Source organism: Eurypyga helias, unplaced genomic scaffold, assembly GCF_000690775.1.
Source record: "Eurypyga helias isolate BGI_N326 unplaced genomic scaffold, ASM69077v1 scaffold5358, whole genome shotgun sequence".
NCBI lineage: Eukaryota > Metazoa > Chordata > Aves > Eurypygiformes > Eurypygidae > Eurypyga > Eurypyga helias.
The window spans coordinates 230-11756 of NW_010266163.1; the positions used below are offsets into that span (position 1 = coordinate 230).

At 50.4% G+C, this 11527-nt stretch overlaps 1 protein-coding gene across 1 annotated transcript; it reads left to right on the forward strand.

The window, feature by feature from the left end:
- The first annotated feature begins 464 nt into the window (after window positions 1–464).
- Window positions 465–6573, forward strand: LOC104513569 (cAMP-dependent protein kinase type II-alpha regulatory subunit-like). The gene is made up of 5 exons (XM_010156968.1): window positions 465–567; window positions 2643–2717; window positions 4561–4626; window positions 5362–5500; window positions 5963–6573. Exons 2-5 carry the CDS (start codon window positions 2655–2657, stop codon window positions 6094–6096), a joined length of 402 nt encoding a protein of 133 aa, XP_010155270.1. The 5' UTR covers window positions 465–567; window positions 2643–2654; the 3' UTR covers window positions 6097–6573.
- Window positions 6574–11527: the final 4954 nt, after the last annotated feature.

Here is an 11527-nt window from a genome sequence, read left to right on the forward strand (position 1 = left end):
CCCGCTTACTTCTGACGTCTGTGACTCAAGGAGAGAAGAGTCCAGACTTAATTCTGCAGCTGTCTTGACAAATAAGTGTTGGAAATGCCGAATTCCAGTGGTTTCAATGGGAAGAGCACAACAACTTCGTTGTGTGGCAGCGTGAAAGATGTGTTAACGAGCAGCCAAACGTCCCCAAAGCCTCAGCCCAGAAAAACAGTGCAGGATGGACTAAAAATGGAATTCTCAGGTGCTTATCTGCGTAGGACCAGGTCTGCCAGCTCCCTGTTTTCCACTTTGTTATTGCAACAAGTTCTCTCACCTGAGCCGGTGCCACGGCCGTTGTGATGGATGTGGTGTGGTTTTAGCCGCCGGCTTCTGGCACCCGCTGTTGGTTGCCACCACCAGATCCTGCTTGCCGGTTCTTCCAACAGGGAGCACCCCGGTCAGGAGGAGTAACGTATTTCTTTGTGCTGTTTCTTGCAGGATCGAGTGACGTTCAGAAGAATTATCTTGAAAAACAACGCAAAGAAGAGGAAGACGTACGAGTTATTTATTGAGTCTGTCCCCCTTCTTAAATCCTTGGAGGTAAAGCCTCTCAGGCATCCGCACCCGGTTCTTGCATTGGCATTAGATGTTTCTGCTGGATCAGGAATCTGTGTCGTTTTTGCTTAGAATGAAAATTTGCAGAGTGAATGAAATTCTAAGGTGTTTATTGTCCAACTTAACTTGCATCATTGGAGTTGAACACTGTTTGCCTGTCCTTTGTTCGCAGCGATTTGCTGATGTTCATCTCAGTCTGTGCTTAAAAAACCCCACAAAACAAAAATCATCTGTAAATATGTCAGAGAACGGGTATTAAAGTGGAAGTTGGAACCCAGGGCTGTGGTGCCCTCTGAGGGTGTGATACCGTAACTGGGCTATTTGGCCATTAGCGGCCGTGAACGGTTTTGAGACAAAGGAGTGCCTGGATTAGGTCCTGCTTTACCTGGTACTCAGGGGGTCAACTAAGAATAGGCTAAAGGGAAGCACTGCCACCTGGGAAGAAAATGAGCAGGCAGATGTCATGGTGATGAGCATGACTGCAGGAACAATGTCTAAATTGTCACTTCTGCGCAGCTGATCCGGCCTGTATCTTCAGAGGGCTCTTGGGGCCACCCCAAACTGCTTTTTAATTGGTACGTGTCTGGCTTTGCCTTGCACCAAAACTTTGCTTTTCTGTGTTTTTCTCATCATACGAATATTTCTCAGCATTAATCACTAGTTTTTGAGAAGGGCTTTTGATCCGTCTGAGAGATGATGACAAAATTGCCAAGTACCGTTGGGTGCGAATAGCAGCCTCTCCTACACGCTGCTCTGGACGTCTCTTGGTCGCTGTGGGCTGGGTGAACTGCACAACACCTTCTCCCTCGGTGCCTGGCTTCAACGAGTTCCATCGATGTGACTTTGCGCACAAAAATGAGCCATAAATGCTTAAAGTTAGAAACAACTCGCTGGATGGCTCTGGGTGTGACAGTGCAGCTGAATCGTGTGGATCAGGTTTCTCCGACGGGCACGCTGAGGTGCAGTTGTGCAGTGAGCGGATCACAGTCGAATCCTCTCCAAACTGTAGGACTCCCTTCCTTTCTTAATGTGTTTTACACTGCTCTGACACACTTCAGTGGTTTTGTGGTGTTCTAGGTGGGCAGTGGGGCACACTGGAGATCACAGAACCATGGAATGGTTTGGGTTGGAAGGGGCCTTAACGCCTCCCCAGTCCCCCCCCCTGCCATGGGCAGAGACACCTTCCCCAGTTTGCTCCAAGCCTCATCCAGCCTGGCCTTGGACACTTCCAGGGATGGGGCATCCACAGCTTCTCTGGGCAGCCTGTCCCAGTGCTCCCCACCCTCTCCGGGAAGAATTCCTTCCTGATGTCCCATCTCCATCTCCCTCTTTCCAATTAAACCCGTTACCCCTTTAAAACTAACTTAACTGTTAATAATAATTATAAACTTAAATATAAACTTAATAAACGTAACAATAATAAACTTAATAAGCTTAACAGTAATGATGATAAGTTTAGCTGTGGTTTTTCCTTCCTGCCTGTGAGACTCGGGCTGTTTCACTGCGGGTCAGATCAGTCCCTCCTGCCCTCGGCGCTGGGCAGCCTGTTGCAGTGCCTGCTGATGACACAGAGCCCGTTTCCTGTTGGTGTCCCCTTCTCTCCTCCCTGGGAATGTGATCTGGGACACAAAGCCCCCCCACATATTCAAGTATCTGGTGTTGGAAATACTTTGAAAATGTGCTGCTGAGGTTTCTGATGGAGGTTTGTTCTTAGGAAGTTTGTGACACTTTCCTGAGCTGTTTCTTCAAATTTCAACTGAATCTTAGAGGAAGCGATTTATTTTTTCCCCTCTTCCATCTAAACCAGCCCAATTGGTTCTTTGTTAACTCCAGGGTAAGAAGAGCACATGGATGGGGCCGTAGGCAAGTTCTTTCCCTGTTGCTTATGGCAGCCTTGCGGGCTGCAGTGCCCAGTGACCCTGTCATTGTCGGGGCTGTATTTTTCAGAGCCAGGTGCTGCGTGTTTGTGTCAAGCAAACACCTCTTCATTTCAGGGCTGCGGCGTTTACCAGACGGGTACTGTGACAAATGCTTATGGGTAACTTTCCTCTTCGTTCCAGGCATCCGAGCGGATGAAGATAGTGGATGTAATAGGGGAGAAAGTGTATCAAGATGGGGAACGTATCATTTCTCAGGTAGTTAAAGTCTAAATTTCCCTGTGTCGTTCTCCTTTCTCTGCTTCTTTTTTCCTGTTTGGAATTTACATACAGAATCCTATTACTTGGACCAACTTGCATCACTATTCTTCTAATGCTTCCAATTTATTTAACCGCTTCTAGAGTGTTTGGGGCATGGCCAGCGCGTCTCTTGCTACGTATTTGTTCTACTGCTTTAGCGTCTGGGCTTGTCTTCTCTGCGTTTTGTAGACGGTCTTTGCACGGTCTCAGGAGGAGTGTGCCTTCAGGAGCTGAAGTTGAGTCTATTAAGTCGATGCAGTTTTCTGTGAAAGCCCCCAGCGAGACTTGTCATAGGCACCTGTGACCAGATTAAGCCGGGAGTCACGAGCCTGTAGCCAAGGCATCTCGAATTCGGACCTCGCAGGGGTGTGGTTGGGAAGAAACTGAGTGTAAACATTGGGAATGTCTTACTAGATGGACCTGGCTCCGGTAACAACTCAAAGACACTGTCAGGGTTATTAAACCCACTGTTTTTCCTAGAAGGAGTGTGGCGATGGTGGAGTAGTCTGGCTTCAACCAACAGCCTGTTCCCGCTGCTCCAACAGATCCAGGCCAGAGCCGTGGGGCGTGAGCTGAGTGAACTCATGCTAAAGCCCTGGGATTTATAGAATCATAGAATCATGGAATGGTTTGGGTTGGAAGGGACCTTAAAGATCATCCAGTTCCAACCCCCCCGCCATGGGATTATTTTGCCTGTGACACCCGTGACTTTCTGGAACACTGCTGCTGCTGAAACACGGGAGTTTTGCCCCAAGTTGAGCTCGGGGTTGCTTTGTTAGCTGCAAAAGTGCTGTAGTTCGTGTCGACGTTGATGCAAGGAAGTCCTTGGCTTACCTGAAACTGCAGGCTTTTGATCACAACCCCCGTCTTGTTTTATGAACAGAACATGACTCCTTGGTAGTGTCTGAATAATTAGTCTTAATTGCCTCGAGTGTTAGATAACTCAACCCTCGTTTGCTGATAACCAAATGCTGCTGAATTATTTCCCTCCGAAAATGCCCTCAATTCTGTGAGTTAAACCTTAAGACTCCGAGGAGATTGAACTCTGGGCAAAATGCAGGTTTATCAGTTGGTCTCCAAACTGGGAACACGCGCAGCCAGTGATCCAAGTGTGCACTCGGCTCTAATCTTGTGTAATAGCTGAATTAAGGACTAGGATGTTAATTACCCTTAGGCGGAGGATTAATAGTCTGGGTGATGGTAATACACCACTGAAGGTGGTGAAAGGTTCTGCCTGTGAAAGGTGTGATGGCTCCTACACGGCAGCAGTTGGATCAGTGCCATGAACCCCTTTGTTCTCATGGATAATTTCACATTTTAATGATCCTCCTGGGATTTGAGCTGGCGGTTAAAGGCACCCAAAAACTATTAGTGCCAGCTGGTGTTAGGAGGGCGTCTCCCACTCTGTTCTCATGCTGCCAAACAAGTGCTCTCAGTACTGACCCGTTCCGGCATGTGCTGCGGGAGCCGGTGACAGCGAAGGAGCAGCTTGGGGCTGGATGGTTTGCCACCATCCCCGGGGTGCCGAGCTAAGGGCCTGACTTCTGAAACTCCGTGCTCAGCCCGTGTGCGTCTTCTCCCAGCCCGTTTCGTACTCAAGTGGTAACCCTCTCTTGCCATCCTTCCCGTCGCCTTCGTCGTCTCCTTGCCCGGACCCAATGCCACGCTTCCCCTCTCCACCCTCTTTCACACTAGCAGATTTCTGCTCAGGGCCTAGTTCAGAGGGAATGCTTTAATGCCGTTTATAGGTACCTTTGCAGTAAACCAAGAAATTATCTGTTTTCCCTTTTCCTCTTCACAGGGTGATAAAGCAGATTGTTTCTACATTGTAGAATCTGGAGAAGTAAAAATCTTGATTAAAAGCAAGGTGAGTTCAAGCTGGGTGGTTTGGCTTCAGGTCAGTTTGCTCAATTGATACACATGGTGTGAAAAAGCCTGCCCTGACTTATTTTAAGGTATTATTTTATGTCTGTCATCGTCACCCGTGTGACGTGGGCTGTAAATCCCCTTATTTGTTCTGAAGTGTCCAGAAGTCACTTCAGTGAAGTTGGAAGGTCTTGCGACCGCTCCTCTGCAAGCTAACCCGATACGTTCTCCCTGGCCTTACGGGGGTGGGGGGAAACTTTTCAGTGGGATTATTCCTCTGCAAGCTAACCCGATAACGTTCTCCCTGGCCTTAGGGGTGGGGGGGAAACTTTTCAGTGGGATTATAGGAAACTGCAGCTTTGAAAGCCTGGGGCCCACTGCCGGTAGTGACACACCAGTCGTTGGCACTGGCACGGACCTCTGTGCAGCCTGCAGCAGCCTTTGGGAACCACGCTGTGCATGGTAAAACCGTGCTAGGCCAAGTAAGAGCTGTTCCCAAAGCTGTAGCAGTAAATATCTGCCAGTCTGAGACCCTGTGGGCTGGCACGCACTTCTCTTGCCCAACTCCCGATGGAACGTGCCACTGAGGTCTTCTGCCAGCGCAGAGACTTGGGACTTGGTAGGCTAAAGGTCCTGAGCCAGTGCGCTGCTGCGCGTCGGTAAGAGATCGGGGATGAAGTGCAGCCTCGTAGAAAGGCAGAACTGCATGCGATAACCCGGATGTGCCGTCCAACAGACCATGACCAGTAAAGAAGCTAACCAAGAAGTGGAGATTGCCCGGTGCCACAGAGGGCAGTATTTTGGGGAGCTCGCACTCGTTACCAACAAACCCAGAGCAGCCTCTGCCTATGCCGTTGGGGAGGTCAAGTGTTTAGGTAAGCAGGTGTTAGTTTCTGGTTACTCTCCTCTGGTCTTGGCGTGTTTTGTGGGCTGTGAGCAGCTGGTCAAACCCCCAGCCCGTTGGTAAGGGGGAAGCTCGGAGCGTGGGCCGGAGCAGAGCTCCACGCTGACGTTCGGGAAGCACCGCTGCTGCCTTCCCGCAGAACCTGTGTTTCTGCTCATGTGGCCTGTGTCCCTTGCGGGGTGGGTACCGTCAGCTGCTTGCGTGCAGCTTGTGGGTCACAGCTCTCGGCAGATCTTGTGTGGTGTCTGTTCAGGTTCTGTGCTTATCCTTGAGGTCAGCTGCGTCACTCGTTAATCCTGTTTCTCCAGAGAGCGGTGCGGAGGGAAAACTCAAACCCGAGTGGGTCGGGCTGGAGGTGTGTGCCGACAGGTAAACCGGCGTGTGGTGTCCCTTTTGGCGAATGATGTTGTTTTTCACTTGTGTTCCTTTGCAGTCATGGATGTGCAAGCATTTGAGAGGTTGCTTGGACCCTGCATGAACATTATCAAGAGGAATATAACACACTATAAGGAGCAGCTGGTGGCAATGTTTGGCTCTAGCATGGACCTGTTGGATCCAGGGAATTAGGCACAGGGTACCTCAATGCCGCCTTAGATCAAGACACAGAAAAGCCTCCTATCAGCAACACAACTCACAAGGAAAACGGACACTACGGAACAGTAACTGCTGCTGTCTTCTTGGGCATTTTAGAAACCATAGACAAGTCTCAGCACAGACGGATTGCTCACTCCCTGCCTCCTCTTTGCTGCTGATTAGACCTAGATTAACGATGATCCTAACCCTGTGCTCACATACTCGGTTCCGAATGGCATCTGTCCAGCAGTTCAAGTGCCTGATACGAAACCCAAAGCGTGCGAGATGAAGCCTCCTTCTTTCTGGGGTTACCGTTGGGATACAGTTTCAGATCCGATTCCGTGGCGGGAGGATGCCTGTTCTGTAGAGGCAGCCTGTGGAACACGAGCCTTTGACGGGCTTACTGCTTTCATCCGCTGCTTTCCTTACACGACGTCCAATTTGCTTTTAGCTGCAGCATCTGGGTGTGAAGTTAAAGTATCAATGGGGCCGACAAGGTGGCACTGAAGTTTTCTTCCACCTGCTGAAAGCGGCAGGTACTGTAGCTCTTGAAACCAAGTGAACCGAGCTGGGGACATGGGAGAGCCTGCTTAGCAACAAAATGCAGAAAATGAAGCGTTATTGTGTTTTAAGTGTTTTCTGAGCAGCAAAGAAAGTTGTTTTACTCTATGCTGCCCAAAACTAGTGCAGTGGTTCAGATCAAATGGCCTGAAGGCGTCATAATTGTGATCTCTCCAGATCTGCTCCTTGTCCCTGACACCGAGTGCGTTTTACCACGGTGAGATCACAACATCTGACCTCCTCTTGCTTGCGGAGACCCTTCATACCGCGAGATCTTGTTGCCTGGTTTGGCTTTAAAGGTTTTTGAGGAGGTGAATGTTTTGTAATTCAGACAAAGACTCCTGTAGTTGTTTACAGGAGCTCCCCCCAGTCCTGACATTTCACAGTATTCTGACTGCACTGGGCACTTGGATGCTTCCAGATACCACGGTGATTCGCTAAACCTTTCCCAAGTTGGCAGCATTTGACTGTGTAAAGCAAACGTCTTTGCTATCTGGTGTGTTTGAGGAGTCGTTTTGGTTTAGGTGATAACTGAGCTAATGATGTTTATCTGAAATACCTGTTGAAGTTGCAGCATTTATTAGGTAGACTCTATTTCTACAGCTTTAATGACCTGACTTGGCCCACCGTGGAGATTTTATCAGAGTATTACCCAAACGAGAATCAGACCACAAGAAGGACATTTTTGTGGTGTACACGCAGAATATTTATATGAAGACATTGGATTTGTAGGTAATAAATCTAGTGACCCTCTGAATTTGCATTCCCCTGCAGCTCATGCAAAACTTACTGGTGTTTTATGGAGTTAGGAAGTTCTAGTTGTGGATGGTAGCGTAACAGAGCCTGCTCTTCCTGCTCGTGGCCACGTGAGCAGGAATAGAGGGATGCTGATGGCAAGTTCCTGCTTCTAGCTGTCACAGTGGACATTTCTCTAAGGCACGAGATGGGTAGCTGCAACTCTGAGTTGATGTCTGGGCAATTTTTTTTCCCCTAAATGGATGAGCTCCTTCCAGTTCCCACAGTAGGAGTAAGATGGAAACTCGATACGTTTGAATGGCCGTTGTCCAGTTACTGTAATGGGAGTCATATTTTTATATAACGCGAATGATTCGTAGTGGACACCACTGAGCTGGGTGTTCCCGGATTATTAAAGTCCTGGTTGTGATGTCTAGTGGCTGTTCTAACTGCATGTGTTTTAGGACAGTGGATTTCCCTTGCTTGACGGGGCTGGTGTTTGTTGTAAGTCACAGCCAGAGCAGCAGCAGGTACTTCATTCATGCTTCCAAGTTCTGACACCAAAGACAAAATCACTCTTTTGATCACAGAGTTAAGCCAAACAAAACCAAACAGAAATGTACGAACAAAACCAAGAAAAAAATGTCCTCCCCACCCCCCCAGGTCCTTGCATCGATAATGGATAGAACGTTAGGATACTTTGGGCTCCAAGACAAGAGTCTCTGAAGCCGGCCCGTGACCACCTTGCGAAGCAGCATAGACTGGGCTCTAAAACACTGGGCTTGCGCTGCCTGAACCATCTCGGGAACTGAAGAGAGACTCGTCGTGAATAACCATCAGCTGGCCTGTGTTGCTCCCGGCAGGATACCCTCTCCTTTCTCCAGAGCAGCCTGGTGGGCTGGGCTGCCTTGCGGGCGGACTGGGTTCCCGCAGGACAGGACTCTCCCTCAGCAGATGCAAACGCTGGCAATTGTCCTGGAGCTTAACCAAAAACCAGGCACGGCTGATGTTAGGTTCTTGAGGTAATTCTGCCTGGAAGGGAGGATCTGGTGGCTTCTGGAAGTCAAAGGGAAGAATGGGCATGTAAAATCAAAGATTGGGATCCCAGGTTAGCAAGAGCAAGCTCTCGACCTTTCTCTAGGCTCCCGAAGCAGAGGCACACTGGGCAAGGCCGTTCTGATGCAGACCCGTGCGGCATGGCTGGGCGGCGTAGAGGCAGCCTGACCTTGAGCTGAAAGACAGCCAGCCCGTAAGAAGGCTCGTCCACTTCAGAGCTGTGATTTGCAACGTTGGTCTGGTTTGACCAACCTGGCTGTACGGTTTTGGAGCCTGCAGGTAGGGAGGGAAGCTTGCAGTACGCTCCTCAGCATCGCCAGGTGTCTGGGTAGGGCACCGCAGCGAGCAGAGTCGGAGGCCGCGTGGCGATACCAAGACGAGGGAGGGAGGCGAGGCATCTGCCGCGTCGCCGTGTCTCGGCTCGTGCCATCGTCACGAGACCGAGCCGGGGGTCGTTTTGCTGTTACGGCTCGTCTGTCAGTAACTCCACCGCGGCGTCTCTGAAACTGGCGTAGAGCTCCAGTTTTTGATTAAAAACTCAGCGGCAGACTGGGCAGAGGGGGTGGTGTCTGAGACTCGGGGGGGAAGGTGGTTGCGTTAGCGATGCCCCGCTTGCGACTGTGGTGAATTCAGCGAGGGGAGCGTCTGGCGGTCAGACCCCTGCAAGGATATTTCCGCTCCGCGGCGGCACAGGTTTCACAACGTACAAGTACTGAAAAGGGCCAGAGGGCGCTCCTTTTAGAAACAAAAAGGGCAAACCTTAAAACTTTAAAACCAAAGTGCGCTTTTGCACGGAGGGAAAAGCCCCCAGACCCCTTTGAATGTCACTTCCAGTCATCTTTCCCGCTGGCTGAAGGCGGATCCTGACCTGGATCTGTGAGCTGGCCTTGCCCACACACAACCCTTGGTGGTTTTCACTCCAGATACCTGTGGTTACAGTTACTGCGGATCACTTTCACTTTTTCCAAGGCACACGTTTTGTTTCAAGAGGCCTTCCTTGTGGATTTCCTCCCGAGGGCAGCTCTGCCGCTTGAGATGCAGGAGCGAGTCACTAACCTCACCGGAGAACACGCGACTCCGCTTGGCTGGAGCTACTAATGCGCTACTAATTGTCCTCTGCCCCGCGGGGCAGGAGGGGGATTAAATTCTGCATCAAGTTGCTACCTCAAGGCTCCAAGTGCTTTTAAAGGTCTTTCACTTGGGAGAATTTCCTGAGACAGTTCTGGAGATGGGTCTGTTCAGTTAAATGGTTTATTAATTGGTTCGTTGGGGGACCCTGGTTTTAATTCACTTTACCTTTAGTACTTGGTTCTCGGAGGACGAACAGCTTGCCAAGTTTGGTTCTTGCACTACAATGGTGAACGTGAAAGCAAAATCCCTGCCATATAAACGTGGTTTTAAAAGTTCAACCCCTCTGGGGTTCAGCTTCACTTTTGGTTAATAATAAACCTGACCGGTTGTGTCCAGCCTTCCTGAACGGTCCTGTGTGTGCTCTTTATTGACCTCCCCCCTGCTTTTGTCGGGACGGGGCTCCCCAGCAGCTCCCGGGTTTACTCGGGGTGCCCGTGTCACCGGAGCCTTAGGAGAGCAGCACTCACGCAGGAGATACGGGTTTCTGTAGGCATTACCGCTCCCAGAAAAACTGGCTGCTCCGAGGCGCCTGCCAAATTATCGTAGGACTGATCGATTGTTGGAGCGCTGTGCCAACGGGTTCCCAGGTCCTGGGAGAAACACGGCATGCCTGAAGGTCTCTTGTTGGCCTGCACTTAGAGCTGCTGGGTTTTACATGCCAGGCTGCCTTTTTTTAACCCAACTAACAATTTTTAGGAGAAAATTGCTTTGGTATGTGTGAAATTGCCTGTTGAAGTACTCCATGTTTGCTTTTGCTGAGGTTTTGTTTCTCAATATGTGGTGTTTTGGGTGCAGTTTTAAATTAGCCTGGGAGAGTAGTTCAGGTGGGTCATGGTGCCGATGGGGGGGAGCGGGGACACAGTAGGGCAGCCTTGGGCGCTATAACTCCAGGGAGATGTTGGCAAGGGCAGCAGCATGGTAAACAAACAGCTAGGGAATGTTCCATTTTATGGAAAGATACGGAAACACTGGGCTTTTTCCATGGAAAGAGGAAAACGAGGGAGTGTTCAAACAAGGGGGAATCATCCCCTATCAGTGAGGACAGGCAGCCAATACAGGGCACAAGCTACCACAGGGAAGCTGTTGATTAAGCGTGGAAAAGATCTCTTGGGAATAGACTGCTTGGGGGCACGTGAAATCTTCCAGCGCTGAGTTTGGTTTGGGTGGTTGGAAAGCAGCTCTGCTGAACGTTCCTGGTCTGCCGAGGCAGGGCTGGGTTAGGTAACCTCCCGGGGAGGCTCTTCTGAGGTACGTGGCTGTTTTCTTGGGAATACCTCTTTCCAGTCACAGGGGCTAGGTGGCACAAGCAGGCTGTCTCCAGGCTCTGTGCCACATCAGCAGGAGGAAGATGAAACCGGATCAGTGCCTGTACAAGAGGGAGATTTTCCCTCTACAGCCCAACAGCGTACTCGGGCTCAGGTCCCAAGCTTACCACACACCTGGGATAGAGAAAACTCCGGGCCCAGGCAGAGAACATCTGGAATTCTGAGGTTCCTTCGCACAGCCCGAGCAGCTTGATGGCAAAGCCAGATGGTGCCGTGCAAGTCCCTGACTCGAGCGCCTCAGGTGGGTGTTAGGCTGCTGCCGTGTTACCTGCTGGGGGGAATATCCATTCCTGGGTAAACCTTGGTTTTAAGCAGTAAGATTCTGTGCAGTTCTTATGCTGAGGATGCTGTTTCATTGTCTTGGCAGAGCAGAGATACTTCTGTCCTTTCTGCTGTTTCTCTCCCAAGGACGGGTGTATTGCACACCCGCCGGCGGATCAGCGACAAGGAGCCGTGCTGGTACAAGCTGTGTTCCTTGATCCGCTCGACTGTTGGCCATGAGCTGCAGACACGCTGCCCCCCTCCTCCTGTGTGCGTGCAAATCGGTTCCAGTTGTGAGTACGGCAGAGAGGGGCTAGGCAACCCGAAGCTCTCCGTGTTGGTAAGCTGCCAGGCCC